Consider the following 11,435-nt stretch of genomic DNA (forward strand, 5'->3'; position numbering starts at 1 on the left):
TTTAAGAGTTTTTTTTAAGTTTAGAACAATTATTTATTTTCCACAAAGCACCCTCACCTGCCTTCACCCTCATTTGCGCCACTCTGGGCCCTTGAGCAAGGCCCTCAACCCCCACCATCTGCTCCCCTGGGTGCCCTAGATAGCAGCTTTGTGCTCCACACAGGGAGCTGTGGTAGCTCGGTGGACTTGGCATAAAAATAGTTGCCAAGTCTTCGTGCGAGTTAGTTCGCTGTGGCGACCCCTGAAAACGAGAGCAGCTGAAAGAAGAAGTTTTAATAATCTAAATAGTTATCTGTCTGACAGTCAAAGTGTAAGTTTTTCCTGTAATTTCTGTCTTCAATATATTACATTTGATTCATGTTTGAGAGCAGTGCAGGTTACAATCAGAATGGTTTACATCTTTTTAAAGAGCTGTTTACACACAGTTTGCTGTCTGCTCAAGTCAAAACTGCTGACAGTCCTTTAAGAGACGTGTTTTCATAAACACATTCAGCTAAAGCTGATTGTTTAATTCCTTCATTATGCATCACACTTATTTGCTATTCTTTGTGTATTTTATGAATATTGTGAAATATCTGTGATCAAATGTTGCAGGATTTTTTTTTTCTCAATGTATTTTTTCCCCCTCAAACATTTGCTATAATTAAAACCCTACTTTTGCTTTTGTTTCATTTCTTTTGTTATATTGCAGCCTGCAAGTGGAGCGATAACCCCTGAAAATATCACCACGGAGCCAGAGCCGAGGTAGTGTGATGGGAAATGTCCCTCTGTCTACTTTTTATTTGGGTGTCATGCTTCTGATCAGGATGACTAACAGTCAGTCAGCTTTCTGTAGTGAAAGAGCAATCTCACATCCTTTGAATAAAAGCTAAACATTAAAAAAGCTGCTCTTTTAAATATGTAAAAACGAAGTTCTGTTCTAAGCGTTGTGTCAGTGTGACCTGATTTACTGTTTGTTTCTGCTCCTAGCTCCAGTCTGAGCTCAGCAACAGCAGAAACAAACAAAGGCTTCCAGGAATATTCCATCAAACAAGATAATATCAGGTACAATATGAACATTTATACTTTTAAAATCTATCAACATTTATTTTTAGATGTTTAAAGTTTTGAATTTAGCTTAACGTTCTTTTTAATCTAACAGAAAAGACGTGTTTATGTGGATTTTAAGGTTTATGTTAAGTTCGTTGTGTGTTGTAAAGTACTGTTTTCTGTGCAGCATAGCTCCAAATACTAACATTTATTTTGTTACAGCAGTAGCATGAACACAGAAACTGGTTAACTTGTAAAAGCACCCGTGTCCCTTCCTGTCTTCTAGTTCACGCCTGAACCATCTGAAGATCTTTGCCTGTGAGTTCTGTCATAAGATCTTCAAGTTCAGACACTCGCTGGTTTCCCACCTCAGGACTCACACTCAGGAGAAACCTTTTCACTGTCCGCACTGTGACTACGCTTCAGCCATCAAAGGTAAGCCTTGAATTGGGGGACTAAATTAAAAAACATTTTGAGTAGCAGTTAATTTTGAAAGTGAAACAGACTTATCGAAGATGTTCTCTTCAAAGCCAACCTGAATGTTCACTTAAGGAAGCACACAGGAGAGAAGTTCAGCTGTGAACACTGTTCATTCAGCTGCCTCAGCCCGGGACACCTCAAGGTGCTTGAACTTTTTTGTAACGCTTTGAATTAAAAGCTGCTGATAAAATGTGAAAGAATGATGATGGCTTTGCCGGAGTCTATGTATTTGCTTGTCTGTCTGTTACTAAAATATCTCACGAGCTAGTGGACAAATTTTAATGCAACTTTCAGAAAGTAATTATTAGTTGTACTGTGATTAACTTCGTCAGCCAATCCCATTAAAGTTGGGCGTCACAGTTAGGCAAGCTCACAAAACACAAAAATGGCTGTAATTCAGTCAGTTTTACATTTCTCCAAGGAATGCTATGTTTTTAATGTTTTTAAATGCATTTGTCTTTATATGGGTACTCGTCGAGCTATAGATTTTTAGGATTTTGTGTCATTGCACCAAAGAACAAGATGCACTTTAGCATTTTTGTATTTCTACATAAATAAAATAAATTGCAAAAAAAAAAGCTTCCTCTGGATGACTACAATTCTTTCCTTTTGTGGGAACCTTAGGTTCACATCGAGCGAGTCCATCAGAGAGTGAAGCAGCATTGCAGCTTCTGTGTGAAGAAGTACTCTGATGTGAAGAACTTACTGAAGCACATGGAGAAACATCACAACCTGAAAGAACCGGACGTTTTACAAAACTACCAGGAACTGAGGTTTGAACTTCCACAGCTGTGAGACTTAAAGCCACACCCATTTTCATAAAACAATTAAAAAGTACTAAAAGTGTTTCCACAGTAATGTTGTTTTCATGTTCCATTAATAGTGTGAATGTTTATGAAGCATTCACACTATTGTGATCCATTTTTCTTCCGTACACTTTCCAGCATCTTTCTCATTCCACAATTTTTGTGCTATTTCAACAAATCGTACATCAGCTCGTTCAGCTCTTTCAGGACAATCCTGCTATGACTTTTGGTATTGGTGCACCTTTAACTTTTAAAAAAATATTAAAGCCTTTTCTACCATTTTTTTTCTCATAGAAAATGAATTGAGCTCATTTTACATCCTTCATATTAGATCTGTTTACAACCTTTTACTGCTCCTTTCACATTTTGTTCTGGTTCAACTTCTTTCAGCTTCCTGCTGCAAATTTAAACTTTTTTTCAGCTACTTTCAGCTAATTTCAGCTGTTTTTCCGGCTGTTTTGTGCTCCTTTCAGATTCGTTCCGCTAACTACAACATTTTTGTGCTTCTTCTAGCTTCTTTTTGCTCCTTTCAGATGATTTCTGCAAGTTTCTACTTCTTCTGCTATTTCAGCTACTACTTAGCAGTTTTATGCTAATTTTAGCTTTTTCGGCTAATTCCACATTTTTTGCAATAATTTCAACTTTTTTCATCCTAATTCAGCAAAAATGTGCTCTCTCCACTTCTGGTAATTTAAGCTCCTGTCTGCCTTTTTTAGCTACTTTTCAGCTGTTTGTTTGATAATTTCAGCTTTTTTTTTTCCCAGATAATTTACACTTTTTTATGCTCATTTCTGCTTCTTTCAGCCTAATTGTACAAATGTGTACTTTCTGCTTTCTTTTTCTAATTTAAACTTGTTCTAACTTTTCAGCTACCTTTTTAGCATTTTTATCTAATTTCAGCTGTTTGCAGATCATGTTGATTTCTACTTTCAGCCTAATTAACTTCATTATGCTAATTTCAGCTTGATTCTGCTAGTTTCAGCTTTTTCTGTGCTTTCAGCTACTACTAAGCTCTTTTGATGCTAATTTTTTAGCTTTTTCTGCTAATTCTACATTTTGTTTAGCTCATTTCAGTTCTTTCTGCTTCCTTTGGGTAGCTGAGGCTTCTTCTTTCCTTTTCAGCTTTCTGTTTATTTTAAACTAATTTCATGTTTTTTTAAATACAATTTTAATTTCTGTGCTCATTTATGCTTATTTAAACCTCATCCATCCATCCATTATCTTTACCCGTTTATTCCATTTTGGTTCACGGGGGTCGCTGGTGCCCATGTCCAGCAGTCACTGTGCGAGGGGCGGGGGACACCCTGGACGGGTCGCAAGTCCATCACAGGGACACATGGAGACAAACGAGACAAACAACCATTCACTCTCTCACTCACACCTAGGGACAATTTAGTTACCAATCAGCCTAACATGCATGTTTTTGGTCTGTGGGAGGAAACCGGAGTACCCGGAGAAAACCCACGCATGCACGGAGAGAACATGCAAACTCCACCCAGAAAGGCCCCTGGACTGGGGTTTGAACCAGGGACCTGCTCGCTGAGAGGCAGCAGCTCTACCAGTTGCGCCACCGTGCTGCCCCTTATTTAAACCTAATTCAGCAAATATATATCCTTTCTGCTTTCTTCTGCTAATTTAGGCTTGTTCTTCCGTTTCAGCTACATTTCAGAATGTTTTTTTTTAATCTCATTTCATCTGTTTTTCATTAAGTTCTTCAGTAATAAGCATTTACACTGCACTTTCACAGGAAATGCGATTTCTCTAGTTACATAAGACATGCATTGATGGTTATCTGTAAGTTGCATACAGAAATAGCTCTTTTAACTTTTACATTTAAGAGGTTGGATTAGACCCTGAGTACAGTATCATGCTGTATATTTATCCACCTGTTACCCTCATACGTGTGTATTTTGACTCTGCCTGTATGTGTTATCCAGATTAAAGACTCGTCAGGGCCTCAGGCAGCTCCTGTATCACTGCACAACCTGTAACCGACACTTCAAGAACCAGCTGGGGCGGGAGCGCCACATGCTGATGCACAGTCCTCAGCCTCCCTTCGCCTGCTCGCTCTGCGACCACTCTGCGACCAAGATGGTCGCCCTTGCTGCCCACGTCAGGAAGCATCTCTTCCTGTATGCCTGCTGCGCATGTGACAGACAGCTGGTCAGCTCGCATCGACTGAGGAGTCACCTGGAGGAGTCTCACCCCGAGCTGGATCAAGAACGAGCCTTTGCAGACTGCATCAACATTAGCTACTGTCTGATCCCACCTGAGGGAAGGGGAGGGAGCGAAGAGGCGCAGAGACGAGAGATGGAAGAGCACAAGGAGGGTGAAGATGACAGAAATGATGCAGTAGGCAATAAGGAGCAGGACGGGGAGCAAAAGACGAAAGAACGAGACACATTGCTGGATGTATGTGGAGAAGAACACGTAACTGTGGGAGCAAGTGAAAAAGAAGACGACTTAAGAAATGAAGGTGCTCAGGATAGTTCTCAGAACAGATGTGAAGTGGCTGAAGTGGCAGCAGCTGAAGAGCAGTTAAACAAAACAAGTTCCTCTGCAGCTGAAAACACAAACACCTCCTTATCTACCAAGTGTCTTCACATCCTGCACCAGCAAGATGGGACTCAAGAAAACACACCTTCATCTTTTGGTCCTCAGGTGGACAACAAGCAGACTTCACTTTCAGAAAAGGCTATGGTAGTGACGAATCAAAACGATGTGGCTATAAAGTGCTTTAGTTCTGTTCATAATGTTCATCTTTGTCCTGATCTCTTGCTTTTCTCTTGCTACATGTTGCTACTTTTCCACCAGACTGCATTCCAGCAGGTGTTTTCATCCCTACAGAAGACTCAGCTTGATATGGACATGTTCCAGAGACTCAGAAAAATTTATGGAGACCTAGAATGTCAACACTGCGGTAAGATTTTGAGCTGCTTGTTTTTTTGTTTTTTTTAACAAATTAATTTCATTTTTGCTGTTTCTCCTCACATATTTCTGCTTTACAGGGAAGTTGTTCTGGTACAAAGTCCATTTTAATGTCCACGTTCGCACACACACCAAGGAGCACTTGCACTATTGTTCGAACTGCAGCTACTCTTCCATCACCAAAAGCTCCTTGAATCGGCACCAGATCCACAAGCACAGCGGCCTGCTGCTGCGCTGTTCTGTTCCTGACTGCAAATACACCACGCCTGATAAATACAAACTACAGGCCCACACGAAGACACACCACAGTCAGGTAAAGAGCATGAGGAGATTAATTTTAGTATACAAATATCTTTTTAATAGGCTGAAAATTCAGGTACATTTGACTATGATACACTGAGATTGTTCTTACTTTCCGATGAGCCTTTTTCTCATGCCATAGTCTGATGTTTATCTACAGGGGCGCAGTGCGACTTGTCCCGTCTGTCGGTGCAGTTTTCCTGAGCACAGATTAAAGTACCACATTAAATCATCCCACCCAGGTAAAGAACAACTATGTTGACATTTAATCACATTTGTTCGTTAAAATCAAATGTAAAACCGGTGATTATTCATACTTTCTCAATATATGCTATACGGTACTTTGACCTCTTTTTAAAGTCTGTTTTGTTTTTGTTTGTGTGGATCATTTTGGCAGGTAAAGTGACTGTGCAGGGAAAAAGACTAATGGTGCAGCGTGCAGAGAAGTGTCCCCACTGTGACTCCTACTTTCTAAAGAACAGCAGTGACTTTCAGCAGCACATCTGGGCACATCAAGGTGCAAACTCACCCTCTTTTTAATACCGTGAAGCTCACAGCACAACTGTACAACATCTGTAATGATTCAGTCATTTCTTTCTGATCTGAGCGTCCATCTGTCCCAGCCTCTTCTTTGTGCCATCAAAAGAAACCACACAATGATGTTGTTGAGGCAAACTACTGGTTAAGTTACAATAGTTTGTCTCTTTAACAAATCCAAATGTAATTTCCATTGTCCTCATTCATATCTTTCTGGGAGGTGACTAAGATCATTATATCTAGGCCGGAGCAGCTGTTCATTTTGCTTTTGAATGTTTTTGCCTCTCTTATCGAAGAGCAGTTTACCTTGAAGTTCCAGCTGTTCTCAGACTGCGATACATCAGCCTGCAAGCAAATGTCCTGCACAGATGTTCACGAATGTCTCAGAGGACAAAGAAAGTTAATTTGGTCTTTGCTGTTTTCACATAAAACCCAAAGAAAAGCTTGAAATTGATAATTTAATTCTTCAAACAAAATCCTTTGAACCATTTGATTTTAAGTGCCATCAATTAACACGATCCATCCATCTATCCATCCATCCATCCATCCATCTATCCATCCATCCATCCATCCATCCATCCATCCATCCATCCATCCATCCATCCATCCATCCATCCATCCATCCATCCATCCATCCATCCATCCATCCATCCATCCATCCATTATCTTCTGCTTGTTCCGAAGTCGGGTCGTGGGGGCAGCAGCTTGAGCAGGAAAACCCAGACATCTCTTTCCACAGCCATCTTTTCCAGTTCTTCTGGGAGGATTCCAAGGTGTTCCCAGGCCAACCGAGAGACAAAATCTCTCCAGTGTGTCCTGGCTCTTCCCAGTCGGACATGCCTGAAGCATCTCCCTAGGGAAGCGCCCAGGAAACATACTTACCAGATGCCAAAACCACCTCAACTGGCTCCTCTCGATGTGGAGGAGCAGTGGTTCTATTTTGAGTCTCTCCCAGATAACTGAACTTCTCACCCTGTCTATAGGGACTGAATAGTCCGTAACAACGGACCCCCATTCCCATACTCATAGAGCACCCCACACATTATACCCCGAGGAACACGGTCAAAAGCGTTCTCCAAGTCCACAAAACACATGTAGACTGGATGGGCAAACTCCCATGACCCCTCAAGGACTGTAGTGATGACAAAGAGCTGGTCCAGTGTTCCACGGCCAGGGCGGAGCTCACATTGTTCCTCCTGGACCTGATGTTCAACCAATGATTGGATGCGCTTCTCTAGTACCCCTGAATAGACTTTACCAGGGAGGCTAAGGAGAGTGATGCCCCTGTAATTGGAGCACACCCTCCAGTCCCCTTTTTGAAGTGGGTTACCACCACCCCAGTCTACCAGTCCAGTGGCACTGTCCCCTATGTCCACGCAATGTTGCAAAGGCGTGTCAACCAAGACAGCCCCACAACATCCAGAGCTTTAAGGAAATCAGGGTGAATCTCATCCAACCCCAGAGCCCTGCCGCCGCTCAGCTTTCTAACTACCTCAGCGACCTCAGCTGCAGTTATGGACAGACCAACCCCAAAGTCCCCCGACTCTTAACACAAGATATAAAAGAAAATTGCTTTTATGAAGTCGGTTTTTAAAGTACAGTCGTCCCTCGCTATATCGCGGTTCACTTTTTGCTGGTAAATCTTTTTTTATTTTATTTTGTGTGTACTGTACATGCTGTGCAGTACTGTACATTCATCTCATCATCTTCATCGCTAAAGTGTTTGAGCATATGCAGTGTTTATAAGAGAGTGGGAAAGGTTTGTTGGAGTACTGGAAGGGTTTATAAAGCCTTAAATAAATAAATATAATGCTGCTACTTGGTGGATTTTCCCCATCGCAGGGGTCTCTGGAACGTAACCCCCGTGATAGGCGAGGGATCACTGTATTGTATTCACGCACATTTGGTTTCTTATTTGTGTTAGTAAAGTTTCAGGTCATCAGTTCTATCTTTCTGTATGTGTTACTACCTGTAGGTTTGAAGCCATACATCTGCGGTGTCTGCAGCTACTCATGTCGCAATAGGAGCAACCTGAAGACTCACATGAACCGACACAACACGGAGAGTCATCATCTCTGCGATTTGTGTGGTAAAAAGTTCAAATCGAAACTCACCCTGAAAAGCCACAGGCTGAGCCACACAGATGAAGGTATGCAGAGTATGGCTCAATATGTGCTGGTCATGGAAGGGCGGGAAGTTAGCCATCTTAAATAGAAGGGCAATCATTTTGTTTTCATCCAGGTAAGAGGTTCCAGTGCTCTGAGTGTCACTTCACATCGGTGTTTAAACCATCATTGCTCAGACATATGGAGCAACATGCAAAATTTAAGGTAGGAATGCACACTTGCATAAACATGGCCTGTATGTATGTAAGGTGATCATAAACTTTACCTAATTTAATTTATTTAGTTTTGTAATTTTCTCTAATTTATACTGAAGCTGGAGCTGTCTCTTATTACATTTCCCATTTTGTTGAAGGTTCAAGGTGAATTTAATGTCATTCGCATCACATGTGGCACATGAGGTGGAATGAAATTGTCTACCCGAGGTCCCAGTTACACCCAAAAATAGCAAAAAAAAAAAGTATAAAAAGAAACAGTATATAAGGATCTAAGATATACGATAAACACTAATAATGTAAGATAATACGATGTATTAAACAGCAGCCTAAACATGTTACCTAAACAGTAAGAATAGCCTGAAAATTCCTCATGGTTTGCAGTTATTGGTGTACTACTCTCCTTGTGTGTGTGTTTGCAGCCGTTTCATTGTGCTCACTGCCACTACTCCTGTAATATCGCCGGTGCTCTGAAGCGACACTACAAAATGAAGCACCCAGATGAGACGTATGAGAACGCTGCGCCTGGACTGCCCAACTCTGAAACGCTGGAACAGCAAGGTCCTGACCCTCATTTACCCATTCATACTACACTCTACTAGATCTATACACAGAATAATCAGTGCTTTATCACATTCATACACTGATGGACACACATTGGAGGCAATGAGTGGTTCAGTGTCTTGCCCAGGGACACTTCATCATATGACTGGTGGAATCGAACCCCCAACTCTCCCATTGAAGGACGACTGCTCTAACCACTCAGCCACAGCCGCCTTGTTGAAACTGAGTAGTTTAACGTACTTTGCTAACAGAGTACTTTGCTCTCAGACTGCCGGTTTACACGCGGTTTCTAGAGTTTTCAAAAGTAGAATGGGAGGCAGAGCTTTCAGTTATCAACTTCAAGTAGGTTTTATTGTCTTTCACTACAGGTGGTACATGAGGTGGAATGAAATTGTGTACACAGGCTCCTCGAATCAGGCTCCTCGAGGCTCAGGCTAATCAGGCTCCTCTCTTGTGGAACCAACTTCCTGTTTCTGTCCGTGAGGCTGACACATTGTCCAGTTTTAAGATTAGGCTTAGGTATTTTATTTTTGATAAATCCTACAGTTAGAGTCAGCCTGGGTTTCCTGAGATAGTATCCCTTAGCTATGCTGATTTAGGCTTAGACTGCTGGAGGACAAATTGACCACATTTCTTCACTCTGCTGCTATCTTTACTTGCTCTACTCTACCTGTTTGTATTTGTAATTATTTCTATCTTAACATGTTTTTTTGTTTTTCTTCCAATAGAAGGTACAGTTGGACCTGTCATTCTTTGTTTGTCTGCTTCTCCTTCCTGTTCCTCTCAAACCCATCCTGTTAAAGCAGATGGCCGCTCGTCCCGAGCCTGGTTCTGCTCGAGGTTTCTTCCTGTTAAAAGGGAGTTTTTCCTTTCCACTGTTGCCTTTGTGCTTGCTGAGGAAGGGAGACTGAGACAAAGTGAAGATTCAACACAATGTGCTGGTTTCCTTAGATAGAGAACTTTACTAATTGGCTTTCTTATGCATGTGAATATTTTTGTTCAGTGCCCTGAGACGGCTTGCGTTCTGACTTGGTGCTATATAAATAAACTGAATTGAATTGTTTATCCAAAATAAATTCCACAGTTATCTGGTTCAAACACGTTCTGTAAGTCTAAGAACACAACCCCATCTATCTCCACTCTTGATCTCAGATATGTGGGGTACTTACATAAAAAAAACTTGTGCTCTGCCAAGCCTAACATAGCTTTTATGTGTATTTTCCCTGTATTCAGGTGCCCTAAAGTGTCCAGAGTGCGATTTTGTTTATGGAACAAAGTGGGAGTTAAACCGTCACCTGAAGAACAAACACAACCTGAAAGTGTTGGAAGCCAAATGGGAGGTAAATAACTTACGAACACACCGGAAACAAATCACCACTTTTATCGTCCATCGTTATATTTTATCAGTCAAAGGTCATTCATGCAAAAAGTTTCTCAGGATTCTTTACACAAAAATATTAAAAGCACTAAATGTTTCAGATACAAGATGGAAGAAATTAACAGTTTAGTTTTGTTTGAACATCTGTGCAGGTAGTTGAAGAAGCAGAGGCTCATTGTGTGTCTATGGAGAATGAGGAGCAGCTCACAAATACACCTGTAGCTGCCACAATGGACAGTGGTAACCTTAGCAACAATATGACACATACATTTTATTTTAAAGATCCTATTTTACTGCAGACTTTAAACTGTTACAGCAATTTTGTGTCATGTTTTTCCAGTAAATATCCAGCAGATGACTAAACTCAGCTCAGAGACTCACAGTGAAGTCGCTTCCTATGTTGCCATGTCTCCCAGCACTTTGGCTGTAGTACAACAGGTAAACAGTATTGCATCACTTTGTTGTCTTTAGCTAAAGGATGATTCAAATTAATTGTTGATGCACAATTGAAGTTACAGATGGCCGAAGAGCAGGAGGTCGGTGACTGTAGCGATCAGCTGTTGGTGGTGAATGTGGAGGGGGCTGTGGATGGAAACCAGGTGATGGTGATGGAGGAGGCAAGCGGCTTGGAGGCTCTGACGGTCCTCACCCAGGGAGAAAATGCGCACCACTATATTGTTTACATTTAAGAACAAACAATAGAGATCAATTAGGAGTGATCAAATTTTAAAATCATTGAGCCTGAAACAATAAAGATGTACAGGATGTCTGCATGTTATTATTATGACTTTACATCTTAAGATTTTTTTTCAGTCATTATTTTTTTCAACTTTGTTGTCTGAGATTTGTAGCATGTTTGATACAAAGTACATTCAAATAAAGTAATTTATACTGAAAGAAGCTCATTAACTCCAGACCCCTTTTTTATCAACATCCACCATTAATGAAAACTCAATCAAAATTACATTCAGTGCATGTACAACAAAAATGAAGAAAAAACAAAACAAATATTTTCCACTACAAGGATAATACAGGTATATCAGTCCATTACAAGAGTAATATATCAGAGCAGTGA

At 40.9% G+C, this 11,435-nt stretch overlaps 1 protein-coding gene across 1 annotated transcript in view; it reads left to right on the top strand.

Moving 5' to 3' along the window:
• LOC119410158 (zinc finger protein ZFAT) overlaps positions 1-11,049 on the top strand; it is a 14,832-nt gene extending 3,783 nt beyond the window's left edge. Inside the window, exons 8-24 of the mRNA XM_037677069.1 lie at positions 692-744; positions 970-1,044; positions 1,316-1,464; positions 1,560-1,651; positions 2,134-2,282; positions 4,253-5,015; positions 5,130-5,235; positions 5,324-5,556; positions 5,704-5,785; positions 5,941-6,060; positions 8,056-8,229; positions 8,322-8,410; positions 8,841-8,979; positions 10,216-10,322; positions 10,513-10,600; positions 10,701-10,798; positions 10,873-11,049. Coding sequence (XP_037532997.1) covers positions 692-744; positions 970-1,044; positions 1,316-1,464; positions 1,560-1,651; positions 2,134-2,282; positions 4,253-5,015; positions 5,130-5,235; positions 5,324-5,556; positions 5,704-5,785; positions 5,941-6,060; positions 8,056-8,229; positions 8,322-8,410; positions 8,841-8,979; positions 10,216-10,322; positions 10,513-10,600; positions 10,701-10,798; positions 10,873-11,049 — 2,694 coding nt within the window. The remainder of the gene's footprint in view (positions 1-691; positions 745-969; positions 1,045-1,315; positions 1,465-1,559; positions 1,652-2,133; positions 2,283-4,252; positions 5,016-5,129; positions 5,236-5,323; positions 5,557-5,703; positions 5,786-5,940; positions 6,061-8,055; positions 8,230-8,321; positions 8,411-8,840; positions 8,980-10,215; positions 10,323-10,512; positions 10,601-10,700; positions 10,799-10,872) is intronic.
• The last annotated feature ends 386 nt before the right edge of the window (positions 11,050-11,435 follow it).

The sequence above is a fragment of the Nematolebias whitei genome, chromosome 5 (assembly GCF_014905685.2).
Source record: "Nematolebias whitei isolate Nwh7 chromosome 5, NemWhi1, whole genome shotgun sequence".
In the NCBI taxonomy this organism is placed as follows: domain Eukaryota; kingdom Metazoa; phylum Chordata; class Actinopteri; order Cyprinodontiformes; family Rivulidae; genus Nematolebias; species Nematolebias whitei.